General features: G+C 40.2%; 1 protein-coding gene across 1 annotated transcript in view; it reads left to right on the top strand.

Moving 5' to 3' along the window:
- The window catches only part of LOC128064126 (zinc finger protein 665-like), a 159,134-nt gene extending 157,369 nt beyond the window's left edge, over nucleotides 1-1,765 (top strand). The window contains exon 4 of the mRNA XM_052656919.1: nucleotides 9-1,765. Coding sequence (XP_052512879.1) covers nucleotides 9-1,455 — 1,447 coding nt within the window. The 3' untranslated portion in view covers nucleotides 1,456-1,765. The remainder of the gene's footprint in view (nucleotides 1-8) is intronic.
- The last annotated feature ends 12,864 nt before the right edge of the window (nucleotides 1,766-14,629 follow it).

Genomic DNA, 14,629 nt, shown 5'->3' on the forward strand with positions numbered 1-14,629 from the left:
AACCTTGCTCGTCATCAGAGGGTTCATACTGGAGAGAAACCTTACAAATGTGATGAGTGTGGCAAGGCCTTTTGTGTAAAGTCAGCCCTTTTTACTCATCAGACAGTTCATACTGGTGAGAAACCTTACACATGTGATGACTGTGGCACGGCCTTTCGTCTAAAGTCAACCCTTTTAAGGCATCAAACAGTTCACACTGGAGAGAAACCTTACAAATGTGAGTGTGGCAAGGCCTTTTGTGTAAAGTCAGCCCTTTTAAGTCATCAGACAGTTCATACTGGTGAGAAACCTTACAAATGTGATGAGTGTGGTGAGGCCTTTCGTCTAAAGTCAAGCGTTTTAAGTCATCAGACAGTTCATACTGGAGAGAAACCTTACAAATGTGAATGGTGTGGTAAGGCCTTTTGTGTAAAGTCAACCCTTTTAAGGCATCAGACAGTTCATACTGGAGAGAAACGTTACAAATGTGATGAGTGTGGCAAGGCCTTTCGTCTAAAGTCAAACCTATTAAGTCATCAGACAGTTCATACTGGTGAAAAACATTACAAATGTGATGAGTGTGGCAAGGCCTTTTGTGCAAAGTCTAACCTTTTAAATCATCAGACAGTTCATACTGGTGAGAAACCTTACAAATGTGATGAGTGTGGCAAGGCCTTTCCTCTGAAACCAACCCTTTTAAGGCATCAGACAACAGTTCATAGTGGAGAGAAACCTTACAAATGTGATGAGTGTGGCAAGGCCTTTCCTGTAAAGTCAACCCTTATAAAGCATCAGACAATTCATACTGGTGAGAAACCTTACAAATGTGATGAGTGTGGCAGTGCCTTTCGTCTAAAGAAAATCCTTTTAAATCATCAGGCAATTCATACTGGAGAGAAACCTTACAAATGTGATGAGTGTGGCAAGGCCTTTCCTGTAAAGTCAACCCTTATAAAGCATCAGACAATTCATACTGGTGAGAAACCTTACAAATGTGATGAGTGTGGCAGTGCCTTTCGTCTAAAGTCAATCCTTTTAATGCATCAGAAAGTTCATACTGGTGAGAAACCTTACAAATGTGATGAGTGTGGAAAAGTCTTTGGTCGAAAACCGCATCTTCAACGTCACTGGAGAATTCATACTGGAGAGAGTCCTTTCAGATGTAATGAGTGTGGCAAGTTCTTCAGTCAAAATTCACAGCTTCAAAAACATCAGAGAATACATATAGAGAAACCTTTCAAATGTGATGAGTGTGGAAAAATCTTTGGTCAAAAACCACATCTTGAACATCACTGGAGAATTCATACTGGAGAGAGACCTTTCAGATGTAATGAGTGTGGCAAGTTCTTCAGTCGAAATTCACACCTTAAAAGACATCGGGGAATACATACAGAAAAACCTTTCAAATGTTTCGAGTGTGGAAAATCCTTTACTCAGGTCTCAGCACTCACTAAACATCAGAAAATCCATACGTGAGAGAAACTCATGTGAATGTGGTATATGGTAGAAGTCTTCAAAATTCAAAGTTCAAAATTCACACCCTACTGTTGCTCAGAGAATTCATCCTACTGAGAAACCATACAAATATCGTGAGTGTGGCAACATATTAGGCTTCATGAGAAAATTCATACTGGATAGAAGGGAGATATAAATGTATTTATTAGTCAGGTCTTTAGAACATGAATTCATTCTAGAAGATTCCTCACCAATTTCACAGCTGTTTTTTAAAAAATAATAACCCTATCCTCACATCTCACCAGTAGTATCAGAGTATTTATCCTGGAGAACACACACCACAATGTAATGTGCATGGCAAGGATCTTACCCAAAAGTCACAAGATAGGAACATAGTGGAGCCATACTTCCCAGACTCAGGGGTTGTGGCAAATCCTTTACCTTTTTCACTATATGTATTCTTTGATGACTTTAGTTCAGGTACTCAGCAACTGCAGTAACTCCATATTTGAAGAGAAGCTAGAGATCTTTTCATGTAAAAGAAACCCAAATTCTACCTCAGCAAAGATGATTCCTTGGGACAATAATCCGCCATCTTTTTGGTCTCCTGGCTTTCTGAATAAAGTCACTATTCCTTGCCCAAGAAGTAGTCTCTCTGTTTATTGGCCTGTTGTGTGGTGAGCTCTAAGAGCTTGACTTTGGTAATCATTGATCAAATGCATTTGCTACATGCGTTTCATGATGGTCTCTGGGAAGAAATCAATGAGATGAAGGGACCGACTTCATTAGGTACAATTCATTCACATCCCTGTTCCCTGGAGAAACACACAGCCTGAATTACAAAATGCAATAGTGTGTGTGAATTAGCAACAGGGAGGGGAGAAAATAATGTAAAAGTAGGACATGACTCATCATGGTCAGTAGGATCAGGAAGCCCTTCCGTACATAGTTCAGCCTGTTATAAAACATAATGTTCTACCAACTGGCCTTCAACAGAGTAGGCAAGATGTTAAAAGGCCTGGGCTTTTCGTAGGAGGAGAGGGAGAGTTACCAGGGACCGATGGTGTGCTAGGAACAAAGCATAGGAATAGGGTCATGTTCTCTATTGGATAGAAATAACTGTTGTATCCATGATTAAAGAAGACTTACTTTTATTTGTGGAAATTGAAGACAGAGCTGTCACGGTCTTTGTAGCCCGGGACCTGAGGAATGCAGTTGACGAGAAGAAGCAGGGGACCCATGTCTCGAGTGAAACAAGGTTGCTTTATTTGCAAAAATGCATGTTTATTTATCTTTATACAAGGCAGCTTTAGGCAATAAACACATTGAAGAAAAACAAAGCGAAGCAAATAACAATCTTGAAAGGGCCAGAAAGCATTCCATATCCTGAGGAAGAGGGGCATAACTGAATAGATTACCTTCAAGTAAAAGGCCACTGAAGGGAGTCACTGAAGGGAATCCAAGCAGATGCTCTTTCTCATGACCTCAGTCCTGAGAACTGCATGCAGCTCTGCTCATTCCTGTTTTCCAGGAACTGATAAAGAATAGAGTCCTTGAGAATCGGCACACAAAAGAAGAAAATATGTTGGATCCTCTAAAGTTGAATGTCCTTGACAGTTCCCCCTTTTTTACTTTTTCATAATTGGGGATGACTGTAGATACTTGTGTGAAAAAGGCCCTGAGAAAGTGAGTTTATTTAGTTTGAACAATTTTAATTGAAAGGCATCAGTATGTTACAATTATAATCACCAGGATAATTATCAGCATTATAGTTCCAGATCCAATACTATGTGTAATGCCTTGAAACCATCTTTGAGGGTCTAGCCCAGATAATTGATCAGCTAGCTGTTCAGCTAAGGGTCCCAAATTGTTGGAAGAGGGTAGACTCTTACAGAAGGTTTCAAAGATTTCCCTTTGCAATAATTGTACATTTAAGGAAGCATTGTTATGCATATCTTGCAAATGAAATTTGATTTTTTTCCCAATTGTAAGCACTATGCAGAAGATATTAAAAAGAGATGGCAAGAATACACAGAAGAACTGTACATAAAAAAGATATTCAACCCGGATAATCACGATGGTGTGATCACTCATCTACAGCCAGACATCCTGGAAAGTGAACTCAAGTGGGCCTTAGAAAGCATCACTACGAACAAAGCTAGTGGAGGTGATGGAATTCCAGTCGAGCTGTTTCAAATCCTGAAAGATGATGCTCTGGAAGTGCTGCACTCAATATGCCAGCAAATTTGGAAAACTCAGCAGTGGCCACAGGACTCGAAAAGGTCAGTTTTCATTCCAATCCCAAAGAAAGACAATGCCAAAGAATACTCAAACTACTGCACAATTGCACTCATCTCACATGCTAGTAAAGTAATGCTCAAAATTCTCCAAGCCAGGCTTCAGCAATACGTGAACCGTGAACTTCTTGATGTTCAAGCTGGTTTTAGAAAAGGCAGAGGAACCAGAAATCAAGTTGCCAACATCTGCTGGATCATGGAAACAGCAAGAGAGTTCCAGAAAAGCATCTCTTTCTGCTTTATTGACTATGCCAAAGGCTTTGAGTGTGTGAATCACAATAAACTGTGGAAAATTCTGAAAGAGATGGGAATACCAGACCACCTGACTTGCCTCTTGAGAAATCTGTATGCAGGCCAGGAAGCAACCGTTAGAAATGGACATGGAACAACAGACTAGTTCCAAATTGGAGAAGGAGTACGTCAAGGCTGTATATTGTCACCCTGCTTAGTTAACTGTTATGCAGAGTACATCATGAGAAACGCTGGACTGGAAGAAGCACAAGCTGGAATCAAGATTGACAGGAGAAATATCAATAACCTCAGATATGCAGATGACACCACCCTTATGGCAGAAAGTGAAGAGGAGCTAAAAAGCCTCTTGATGAAAGTGAAAGTGGAGAGTGAAAAAGTTGGCTTAAAGCTCAACATTCAGAAAAGGAAGATCATGGCATCTGGTCCCATCACTTCATTGGAAATAGATGGGGAAACAGTGGAAACAGTGTCAGACTTTATTTTGGGGACTCCAAAATCACTGCAGATGGTGGCTGCAGCCATGAAATTAAAAGATGCTTACTCCTTGGAAGAAAAGTTATGACCAACCTAGATAGCATATTCAAAAGCAGAAACATTATTTTGCCCACTAAGGTCTGTCTAGTCAAGGCTATGGTTTTTCCTGTGGTCATGTATGGATGTGAGAGTTGAACTGTGAAGAAGGCTGAGCGCTGAAGAATTGATGCTTTTGAAATGTGGTGTTGGAGAAAATTCTTGATAGTCCCTTGGACTGCAAGGGAATCCAGCCAGTCCATTCTGAAGGAGATCAGCCCCGGGATTTCTTTGGAAGGAATGATGCTAAAGCTGAAACTCCAGTACTTTGGCCACCTCATGCGAAGAGTTGACTCATTGGAAAAGACTCTGATGCTCGAGGGATTGGGGGCAGGAGAAGAAGGGGACAGCAGAGGATGAGATGGCTGGATGGCATCACTGACTCGATGGATGCAAGTCTGAGTGAACTCCGGGAGTTGGTGATGGACAGGGAGGCCTGGCATGCTGTGATTCATGGGGTCTCAAAGAGTCGGATATGACTGAGGGACTGAACTGAACTGATGGTTGAACCGAAGAGAAGTGATGCAAAATTGAGTAGGTTTCCAATCACAATTTAATAATACTTGTTTTTGTAAAGCTATTAATTGATCTCCAACCATTTGGATGGCTGTTTTTAATTCCTGAATTTTATCTGGAACTTTTTCATCTTTGAACCTGAGTGACCCATATCGTATGAGCATCTTTAGTCCAATTTTGAATAAAGATTTGTGTTTGAATTGAAGTTAGTAAAGCAGTGTCTGTGACAGCAATAGTGGGGCAAATTGCTATTGACCCCAAAATCCCAAGAATCAAGCATCTAATTAATCGCTTAGATTGTCGGAGTAATTTAGTGAGTCACTGGGAGATAAGTCTTGCCATGGGACCCTCTTTCCAGGGCTGTTGGAGATCTACTGGCAACCACGGTCTACGTCAAGATCGAAGAATCAAAAGGGATTCGTGTTTTTTAGAGAAATAGAGGAATTAAGTATACAATTTTCAATCTATACAAGTCACAGAACGTAAAGTCTTATTAAATTGTAAGTTTCCTTTGGTGAGAACAAAAGGAAGGGGAACGCAAGCTTGTATAAAACATGAATGATTATAATGGAAGGAATAGTTACTATGACTATGACTATGGTCCCTGTGAAATATCTAGTCCAAGTTCCAAGTTTTTCAATATTTGTAGCAAGTTTCCAGATGTCCTATTGCTCAGGCCCAATTTGTTTATTGAGGACAATTTGAGGGCGAGGAGGTGCCATTCCACCATCAAGCCAGCCAAGGAGTCCTTTGTCATGGAAATGTTATTGAACTGTTGGTAATCTTCCATGTTACTTGAGTAACATAATCACACATGGTACTGTTAATATCATCTGAGCAGTTAGATAACCGCATACCATGGGGTCCCCAATCAACAATGCTGTAATTGGCTACAAACATGAATTTCCATGATTTAGCTTGACATCTATCTCAACAAACAGGAGTATATTTAAAATCCTTATAAGTAAACCCCTTACATTCCAACTTTTGTCCTTTTCCTAGAGTGTTGGTAGTATTGACATGGTTCTCATAAAAGTACAGGGCAGTAAACAGTCTAAACAATGTGTGGAAATTCTCTTTTGGAGACAGGATGAAAGCCCACGTCTGTCGACTAACATTAATACATAATTCTGCTGAGCCCAAACATAAAGGAAGAGTTTTATAGCCTAGAGAAATGTTAATTAATCTTCCTTCGTCCTCAGGATGAGAGGGCCCCTCCAAGCTCCAAGGAGGAGGCATATGTACTGAGTCATTAGTGGATACAACCGGTCCTATATCTGTTCATTCTACAACCTGCAATAAAGGGGGATAGGTATATAAGCCCAGTAAATGTGATTAATCAATTCAGCCTGAGCGGGGGAAGCAAAAGCAAGCATAGCGACAAAAATATTTTCAGGATTCCGAGGCATTCCCTGTTGAGAAACCAGATTTTCAGCTTGATTATTAAGGGTTTTTATCTGTCCCCAAGTGGGGAAATCATAAGGTCGATGATCTCGAGTGCGGCGTTTCTTGGAAATTTTTCAAGTCGCCATGGCTTGTACTAGAAACTCCTCCTCCTGGGCATTTCGCTGTTTCTTCTCTATCTTGAATGCCGGTGGCTCCCCTGGGGCGGATCTTCCGAAGAGGGAGCCAACTGATTTCGTTGGATCCATCTGGAGAAATCCAAGCATACCCCTTTCCCTGTAATATTAATTTTCCAGATTTCCCTTTAGTCAACCTGTCTTGATACCAAATGGGCAGAGGAAGGGAGGTGTCCTTGAATGCCTCAAAATGTTTTTCTACTTCATCAAAATATCCCCTTGCATCAAGTTTAAAAATTTTAAACAAATAATGCTGAATTAACTATAGTTATAGGATTAAAGAACATATTGCTTTGGAATCTGTTGGGGTCCTTTAATGGACTGGAACCTGGCGGTCCAGCGTTGACGATAAGAATGTGAAAGAAAGAGAGAAAGAAAGAAAGACACGGGCACCCAAGCTCTAATGGAGCAAAGGTGGTTTAATGATATTTCTAGAGTATATATAGGCTGTTGTACAAGAAATTTCTTTCGATAAAGATCAGAAAACCAAACATAAGACAACCGTTACCAAAGGGAACAAGGAATTAATAATGGTCACAAGGTGAGGAGAATGTGTACTGAAGGCGTTTCAAGCCTGTCTCACCCTATGACCTCAGTCCTGAGAGTGGTTTCCAGTGGTTTCTGACCATAGAAACTGATAAGGAACAGAGGATTTATGAGGAACAGCACGTTGGAATCATCCTGTTAAACATTCCCTGACAATTCCCACTTATTTATAATATTTGTAAAAAGGGTTCTGACCATTTGAGTTTGTTTAGTTTTAACAATTTTTGCATGAAGGCAACGGTGAATGACAAATATAATTGTCAAGACAGTCACCAAAATTACAGTTCCAGACCCAATGCTGTGAGTAATGCTTTGAAACCATCGGCATGGGTCTAACCCAGATAATTGCTCAGCTAGTTGTTCAGCTAAAGTTTGCAAATTAGTGGAAGAGGGCAGATTTTTAGAAAAGGTTTCAAAGATTTCTTTTTATAATAATTGTACATTCAGAGAGGCATTATCATGTATTTTTTGTAAATGAAATTTGATTTATTTCCAGTTGTAAGTACTATTATTGAATTGAACAGGATCAATGCAAAGAAATGGAGGAAAAGAAGACAATGGGAAAGACTAGAGATCTCTTCAAGAAAACTAGAGGCACCAAGGAAACATTTCATGCAAAATGGGCTCGATAAAGGACAGAAATTTTATGGACCTAACAGAAGCAGAAGATATTAAGAAGAGGTGGCAAGAATACACAGAAGAACTATACAAAAAAGATGTTCACGACCCAGATAATCATGATGGTGTGATCACTCACCTAGCGCCAGACATCCTGGAATGTGAAGTCAAGTGGGCCTTAGAAAGCATCACTACGAACAAAGCTAGTGGAGGTAATGGAATTCCAGTTCAGCTATTTCAAATCCTGAAAGATGACACTGTGAAAGTGCTACACTCAATATTCCAGCAAATTTGGAAAACTCAGCAGTGGCTACCGGAGTGGAAAAGGTCAGTTTCCATTCCAATCCCAAAGAAAGGCAATGCCAAAGAATGCTCAAACTACTGCACAATTGCACTCATCTCACACGCTAGTAAAGTAACGCTCAAAATTCTCCAAGCCAGGCCTCAGCAATACGTGAACTGTGAACTTCTTGATGTTCAAGCTGGTTTTAGAAAAGGCAGAGGAACCAGAGATCAAATTGACAACATCTGCTGGATCATGGAAACAGCAAGAGAGTTCCAGAAAAACATCTGTGTCTGCTTTATTGACTATGCCAAAGGCTTTGAGTGTGTGAATCACAATAAACTGTGGAAAATTCTGAAAGAGATGGGAATACCAGACCACCTGACTTGCCTCTTGAGAAATCTGTATGCAGGCCAGGAAGCAACCGTTAGAAATGAACATGGAACAACAGACTAGTTCCAAATAGGAGAAGGAGTACGTCAAGGCTGTATATTGTCACCCTGCTTAGTTAACTGTTATGCAGAGTACATCATGAGAAACGCTGGACTGGAAGAAGCACAAGCTGGAATCAAGATTGACGGAAGAAATATCAATAACCTCAGATATGCAGATGACACCACCCTTATGGCAGAAAGTGAAGAGGAACTAAAAAGCCTCTTGATGAAAGTGAAAGTGGAGAGTGAAAAAGTTGGCTTAAAGCTCAACATTCCGAAAACTAAGATCATGGCATCTGGTCCCATCACTTCATTGGAAATAGATGGGGAAACAGTGGAAACAGTGTCAGACTTTATTTTTGGGGACTCCAAAATCACTGCAGATGGTGACTGCAGCCATGAGATTAAAAGACACTTACTCGTTTGAAGAAAATTTATCACCAAACGATATAGCATATTGAAAAGCAGAGACATTACTTTGCCAACAAAGGTCTGTCTAGTCAAGGCTATGGTTTTTCCTGTGGTCATGTATGGATGTGAGAGTTGGACTGTGAAGAAGGCTAACCGCCAAAGAATTGATGCTTTTAACTGTGGTGTTGGAGAAGATTCTTGTGAGTCCCTTGGACTGCAAGGGGATCCAACCAATCCATTCTGAAGTAGATCAGCACTGGGATTTCTTTGGAAGGAATGATGCTAAAGCTGAAACTCCAGTACTTTGGCCACCTCATGCGAAGAGTTGACTCACTGGAAAAGACTTTGATGCTGGAAGGGATTGGGGGCAGGAGGAGAAGGGGATAACAGAGGATGAGATGGCTGGATGGCATCACTGACTGGATCGACGTGAGTCTGAGTGAACTCCGGGAGTTGGTGATGGACAGGGAGGCCTGGCGTGCTGCGATTCATGGGGTCGCAAAGAGTAGGTCATGACTGAGCAACTGAACTGAACTGAACACAAAATTGAGTAGAATTCCAGTCACACTTTAGCATCACCTGTTTTTGTATATTTATTCATTGATCTACCCATTTGATGACTGTTTTTAGTTCCTGTATTTCATCATGAATATCCTCATCTACCTGAGCCTGAGTGGCCCACATAGTATGAGCATCTTTAGTACAGTTTTGGATAGAATTATGTGTTTGAATTGAGGTTTGTAAAGCAATGCCCGTTTGGCAGCAGTGGTGCAAATAGCTATTAATCCCAAAGTGCCAAGAATCTGCCATCGAATGAATCGTTTAGATCACTGGAGCAGTTTAGTAAGTAACCGGAAAGCAAGTCCAGCCATAGGGTCTTCTTCCCAGGGCCGCTGGAGATTTATTGGTAACCACTGACTACATCGAGATCAAAGAATCAAAAGGGATTCATTTCTTAAGGAAACAGAGGAGTTAAGACAAGTATATGATTTTGCAATTTGTACAAGTTACAGAACTTAAAGTCTTACTGAATTGTTAACTTCCTATAGCTAGAACAAAAGGAAGGGGAAGACAAGCTTGTATGAAATATGATTGATTATAACAAAAGAAATAGTTACTGTGACTACGACTGGTCCCTGTGAACTGTCCAGTCCAAGTTCCACGTTCTTCGGTGCTCGCAGCAAGTTTCCAGGTGTCCCAATGTTCAGGCCCAATCTTTTTTTCGAGGACGAGGTGGGTGCCATTCCACTGTCAAGCCACCCAAGAAGTCCTTTGTCATGGTAATGTTCCATTATAGTGTTACTAACCTTCTATGCTACTTGAGTAGCATAATCACACACAGTGCTGTTAATATCATCTGAGCAGTTAGATAATCACATACCATGGGGTCCCCAATCGACAACTGTATGATTAGCCACAAACATAAATTTTCCTGATTTGGCCTGACATTTGTCCCAACGAACCAGAGTATATTTAAAGTTCTTATTAGTAAACCGTTTGCATAGTGTTCTTTGTTTTTTCCCTAACTCCCTAAAGTTTCAGTAGTATAAACATGGTTCACGGACAAAGAAAGGGCAGTAAAGAATCTAAGCAGCGTATGAAAGTCCTCTTGGAGGCAGGGTAAAAGCCCAAGTTTGTCTACTATCATTTATGCATAGTTTTTCTGGTCCCATACCCAAAAGAAGGACTTCATAACCTAGAGAAATATTAGTTTCCCTTCTTCTTCAGGGTGTGAGGGCCCTTTAAGGGTCCAAGGAAAAGGCATATGTATGGAGTCATTGGTTAATACGATTGGTCCTTTCTCCATCCATTCTACAACCTGAAGTAAAGGGGGGTTGGGTATGTCAGCTCAGTAAGTGTGATTGATTAGTTCAGCCTGATTGGGGGGCAGGTGCAAGCAAGCAGAGCAACAAAAATATTTTCAGGACTCTGAGGCATTCTCTATTGAGAAACCGGATTTTCAGATTGATGAGTAAGGGGTTTTATTTATCCCCAAGAGGGGAGATCATAAGGTTGGTGCCGCCAAGGGCAGTGCTTTCTGGAGATCTTTAGAGCCACCATGGCCTATATTGGCATTTCTTCCTCCTGGGGTTTTTGTTGTCTCCCCTCTATGTTGAAGGCCGGGGGTCCCCTTGGGTCGGATCTTCCAAAGAGGAAGCCATGTGAGTTCGTTGGATGCATCTGGGGAAATACAAGCATACCCCTTTCCCTATAAGATTAATTTCCCAGATTTCCATTGTTTATTCAATCTATCTTGGTACCAAATGGGCAGAAGAGAAGAGTCCTTCAATTCCTCGAAATGTTTTTCTGCTCACGTCAAGATATCTACTTGCGGTAAGTTTAAAAAATTTAAAACAAAGCTATATTAACAATAGTTATATGCTTAAAGAATATATTGCGTTGGAATCTAGTAAAGTCTGCTCTGGATAAGGAAGATAAAAGTGTTCCTGTGTATTCCCCTTTATTTAATTTTTTATTTGTAGTTTCAGTGTGTAATGTTTTTGTTTAACTGTGTCTTGTGTTTGTGGATTATAAGAAATGTCTCTAATCTGTTTAGTAGAGAATGAATGTAAAAATTGTTTGAACTGCTTAGAAACACAGGCAGGGCCATTGTCTATTTTTATAGACTTAGGTGTTCTCGTTATTGCAAAGTAAGCTAACAGGTGGGTTATAATATGTCGTGTAGTTTCATCTCGGAGAGCTGTGGCCCATATAAAAGAAGAATTTGTATTGATCGAGACATGTAAGAAGGAAGAGGAAGAAAGTTCAGAGTAATGAGTTTCATCCATTTGCCATAAAATTCTCTTTCATTTCTCAGAAACCAAATGTTTGTATTCATCATTTTATTTGCCAGTTCTTCTCTTTTTATTAACAGCATACATCTTTTCTTTAGCAACTGTGAAGTGTCTTGTATATTAGCATTTTATTTTGGTGAATATATTTATTATATATTGTAATATATATTTATTTTTATATAAATATATATATTTATATATATTAATAGTCTAAAATCTCTTTAGTTTTTTGGTAAGAAAAACTTTTTCTAAGAGGAAGTTAGTGTTCAGTAGTTAATGTTTAAAAATCTTACTTTATTGGAAATGACCTAGCTATTTAATAAACTTTCATTATTTCATTTAGTACAGTTTTATGAATTTAAGTTAACCCAATCCTAAGACATTATTTTAGGTAGAGATTTTGAAAATATAATTATTTTTATTAGAGTTTATCTAAAAGATTTCATCTCCCATATATATATATATATATATATATATATATAAAGAGTTACTTTTTTGTTGGCAAACAGTTTACCTTAAATCTAGGCACAATAAAAGCATTATATAATGATGATTTAAGACATGTCTTAATTATATTAGCAAACAATTATATTTAAATTATCAGTTCAGTTCAGTTCAGTCGCTCAGTCGTGTCTGACTCTTTGTGACCCCATGAATCGCAGCACGCCAGGCCTCCCTGTTCATCACTATCTCCCGGAGTTCACTCAGACTCACGTCCATCGAGTCCGTGATGCCATCCAGCCATCTCATCCTTGGTCGTCCCCTTCTCCTCCTGCCCCCAATCCCTCCCAGCATCAGAGTTTTTTCCAGTGAGTCAACTACTCTCATGAGGTGGCCAAAGTACTGGAGTTTAAGCTTTAGCATCATTCCTTCCAAAGAAATCCCAGGGCTGATCTCCTTCAGAATGGACTGGTTGGATCTCCTTGCTGTCCAAGGGACTCTCAAGAGTTTTCTCCAAAACCACAGTTCAAAAGCATCAATTCTTCGGTGCTTAGCCTTCTTCACAGTGCAACTCTCACATCCATACATGACCACAGGAAAAACCATAGCCTTGACTAGACGGACCTTAGTCGGCAAGTAATGTCTCTGCTTTTGAATATGCTATCTAGGTTGGTCATAACTTTTCTTCCAAGGAGTAAGCATCTTTTAATTTCATGGCTGCAGTCACCATCTGCAGTGATTCTGGAGCCCCCAAAAATAAAGTCTGACACTGTTTCCACTGTTTCCCCATCTATTTCCCAAGAAGTGATAGGACCGGATGCCATGATCTTCTTTTTCTGAATGTTGAGCTTTAGGCCAACTTTTTTACTCTCCTCTTTCACTTTCATCAAGAGGCTTTTTAGTTCCTCTTCACTTTCTGCCATAAGGGTGGTGTCGTGTGCATATCTGAGGTTATTGATATTTCTCCTGTCAATCTTGATTCCAGCTTGTGTTGCTTCCGGTCCAGCGTTTCTTGTGATGTACTCTGCATAGAAGTTAAATAAGCAGGGTGACAATATATAGCCTTTACGTACTCCTTTTCCTATTTGGAAGCAGTCTGTTGTTCCATGTCCATTTCTAACTGTTGCTTCCTGACCTGCATACAGATATCTTAAGAGGCAGGTCAAGTGGTCTGGTATTCCCATCTCTTTCAGACTTTTCCAAAGTTTCTGTGATCCACACAGTATAAGGCTTTGGTATAGTCAATAAAGCAGAAATAGATGTGTTTCTAAAACTCTCTTGCTGTTTCCATGATCCAGTGGATATTGGCAATTTGATCTCTGGTTCTTCTGCCTATTCTGAAACCACCTTGAACATCCGGGAGTTCACAGTTCACATATTGCTGAGGCCTGGCTTGGAGAATTTGGAGCATTACTTTACTAGCATGTGAGATGAGTGCAATTGTGCAGTAGTTTGAGCATCCTTTGGCATTGCCTTTCTTTGGAATTGGAATGAAAACTGACCTTTTCCAGTCCTGTGGGCATTGCTGAGATTTCCAAGTTTGCTGGCATATTGAGTGCAGCACTTTCACAGCATCATCTTTCAGGATTTGAAACAGCTCAGTTGAAATTCCATCACCTCCACTAGCTTTCTTCATATTGATGCTTTCTAAGGCCCACTTGACTTCACATTCCAAGATGTCTGGTTCTAGATTAAAGATCACATCATCATGACTATCTGGGTTGTGAAGATCTTTTTTGTACAGTTCTGTGTATTCTTGCCACCTCTTCTTAATATCTTCTGCTTCTGTTGGGTCCATACCATTTCTGTCCTTTATCGAGCCCATCTTTGCATGAAATGTTCCCTTGGTATCTCTAATTTTCTTGAAGAGATCTCTAGTCTTTCCCATTTTGTTGTTTTCCTCTATTTCTTTGCATTGATTGCTGAAGAATGTGGTCCACTGGAGAAGGGAATGGCAAGCCACTTCAGTATTCTTGCCTTGAGAACCCCCATGAACAGTATGAAAAGGCAAAATGATAGGCTACTGAAAGAGGAACTCCCCAGGTCAGTAGGTGCCCAATATGCTACTGGAGATCAGTGGAGAAATAACTCCAGAAAGAATGAAGGGATGGAGCCAAATCAAAAACAATACCCAGCTGTGGATGTGACTGGTGAAAGAAGCAAGGTCCGATGCTGTAAAGAGCAGTATTGCATAGGAACCTGGAATGTCAGGTCCATGAATCAAGGCAAATTGGAAGTGGTCAAAAAAGAGATGGCAAGGGTGAACGTCGATATTCTAGGAATCAGCGAACTAAAATGGACTGGAATGGGTGAATTTAACTCAGATGACCATTATATCTACTACTGCGGGCAGGAATGCCTCAGAAGAAATGGAGTAGCCATCATGGTCAACAAAAGAGTCCGAAATGCAGTACTTGGTTTCAATCTCAGAAACGACTGAATGATCTCTGTT

The sequence above is a fragment of the Budorcas taxicolor genome, chromosome 18 (genome assembly GCF_023091745.1).
Source record: "Budorcas taxicolor isolate Tak-1 chromosome 18, Takin1.1, whole genome shotgun sequence".
NCBI lineage: Eukaryota > Metazoa > Chordata > Mammalia > Artiodactyla > Bovidae > Budorcas > Budorcas taxicolor.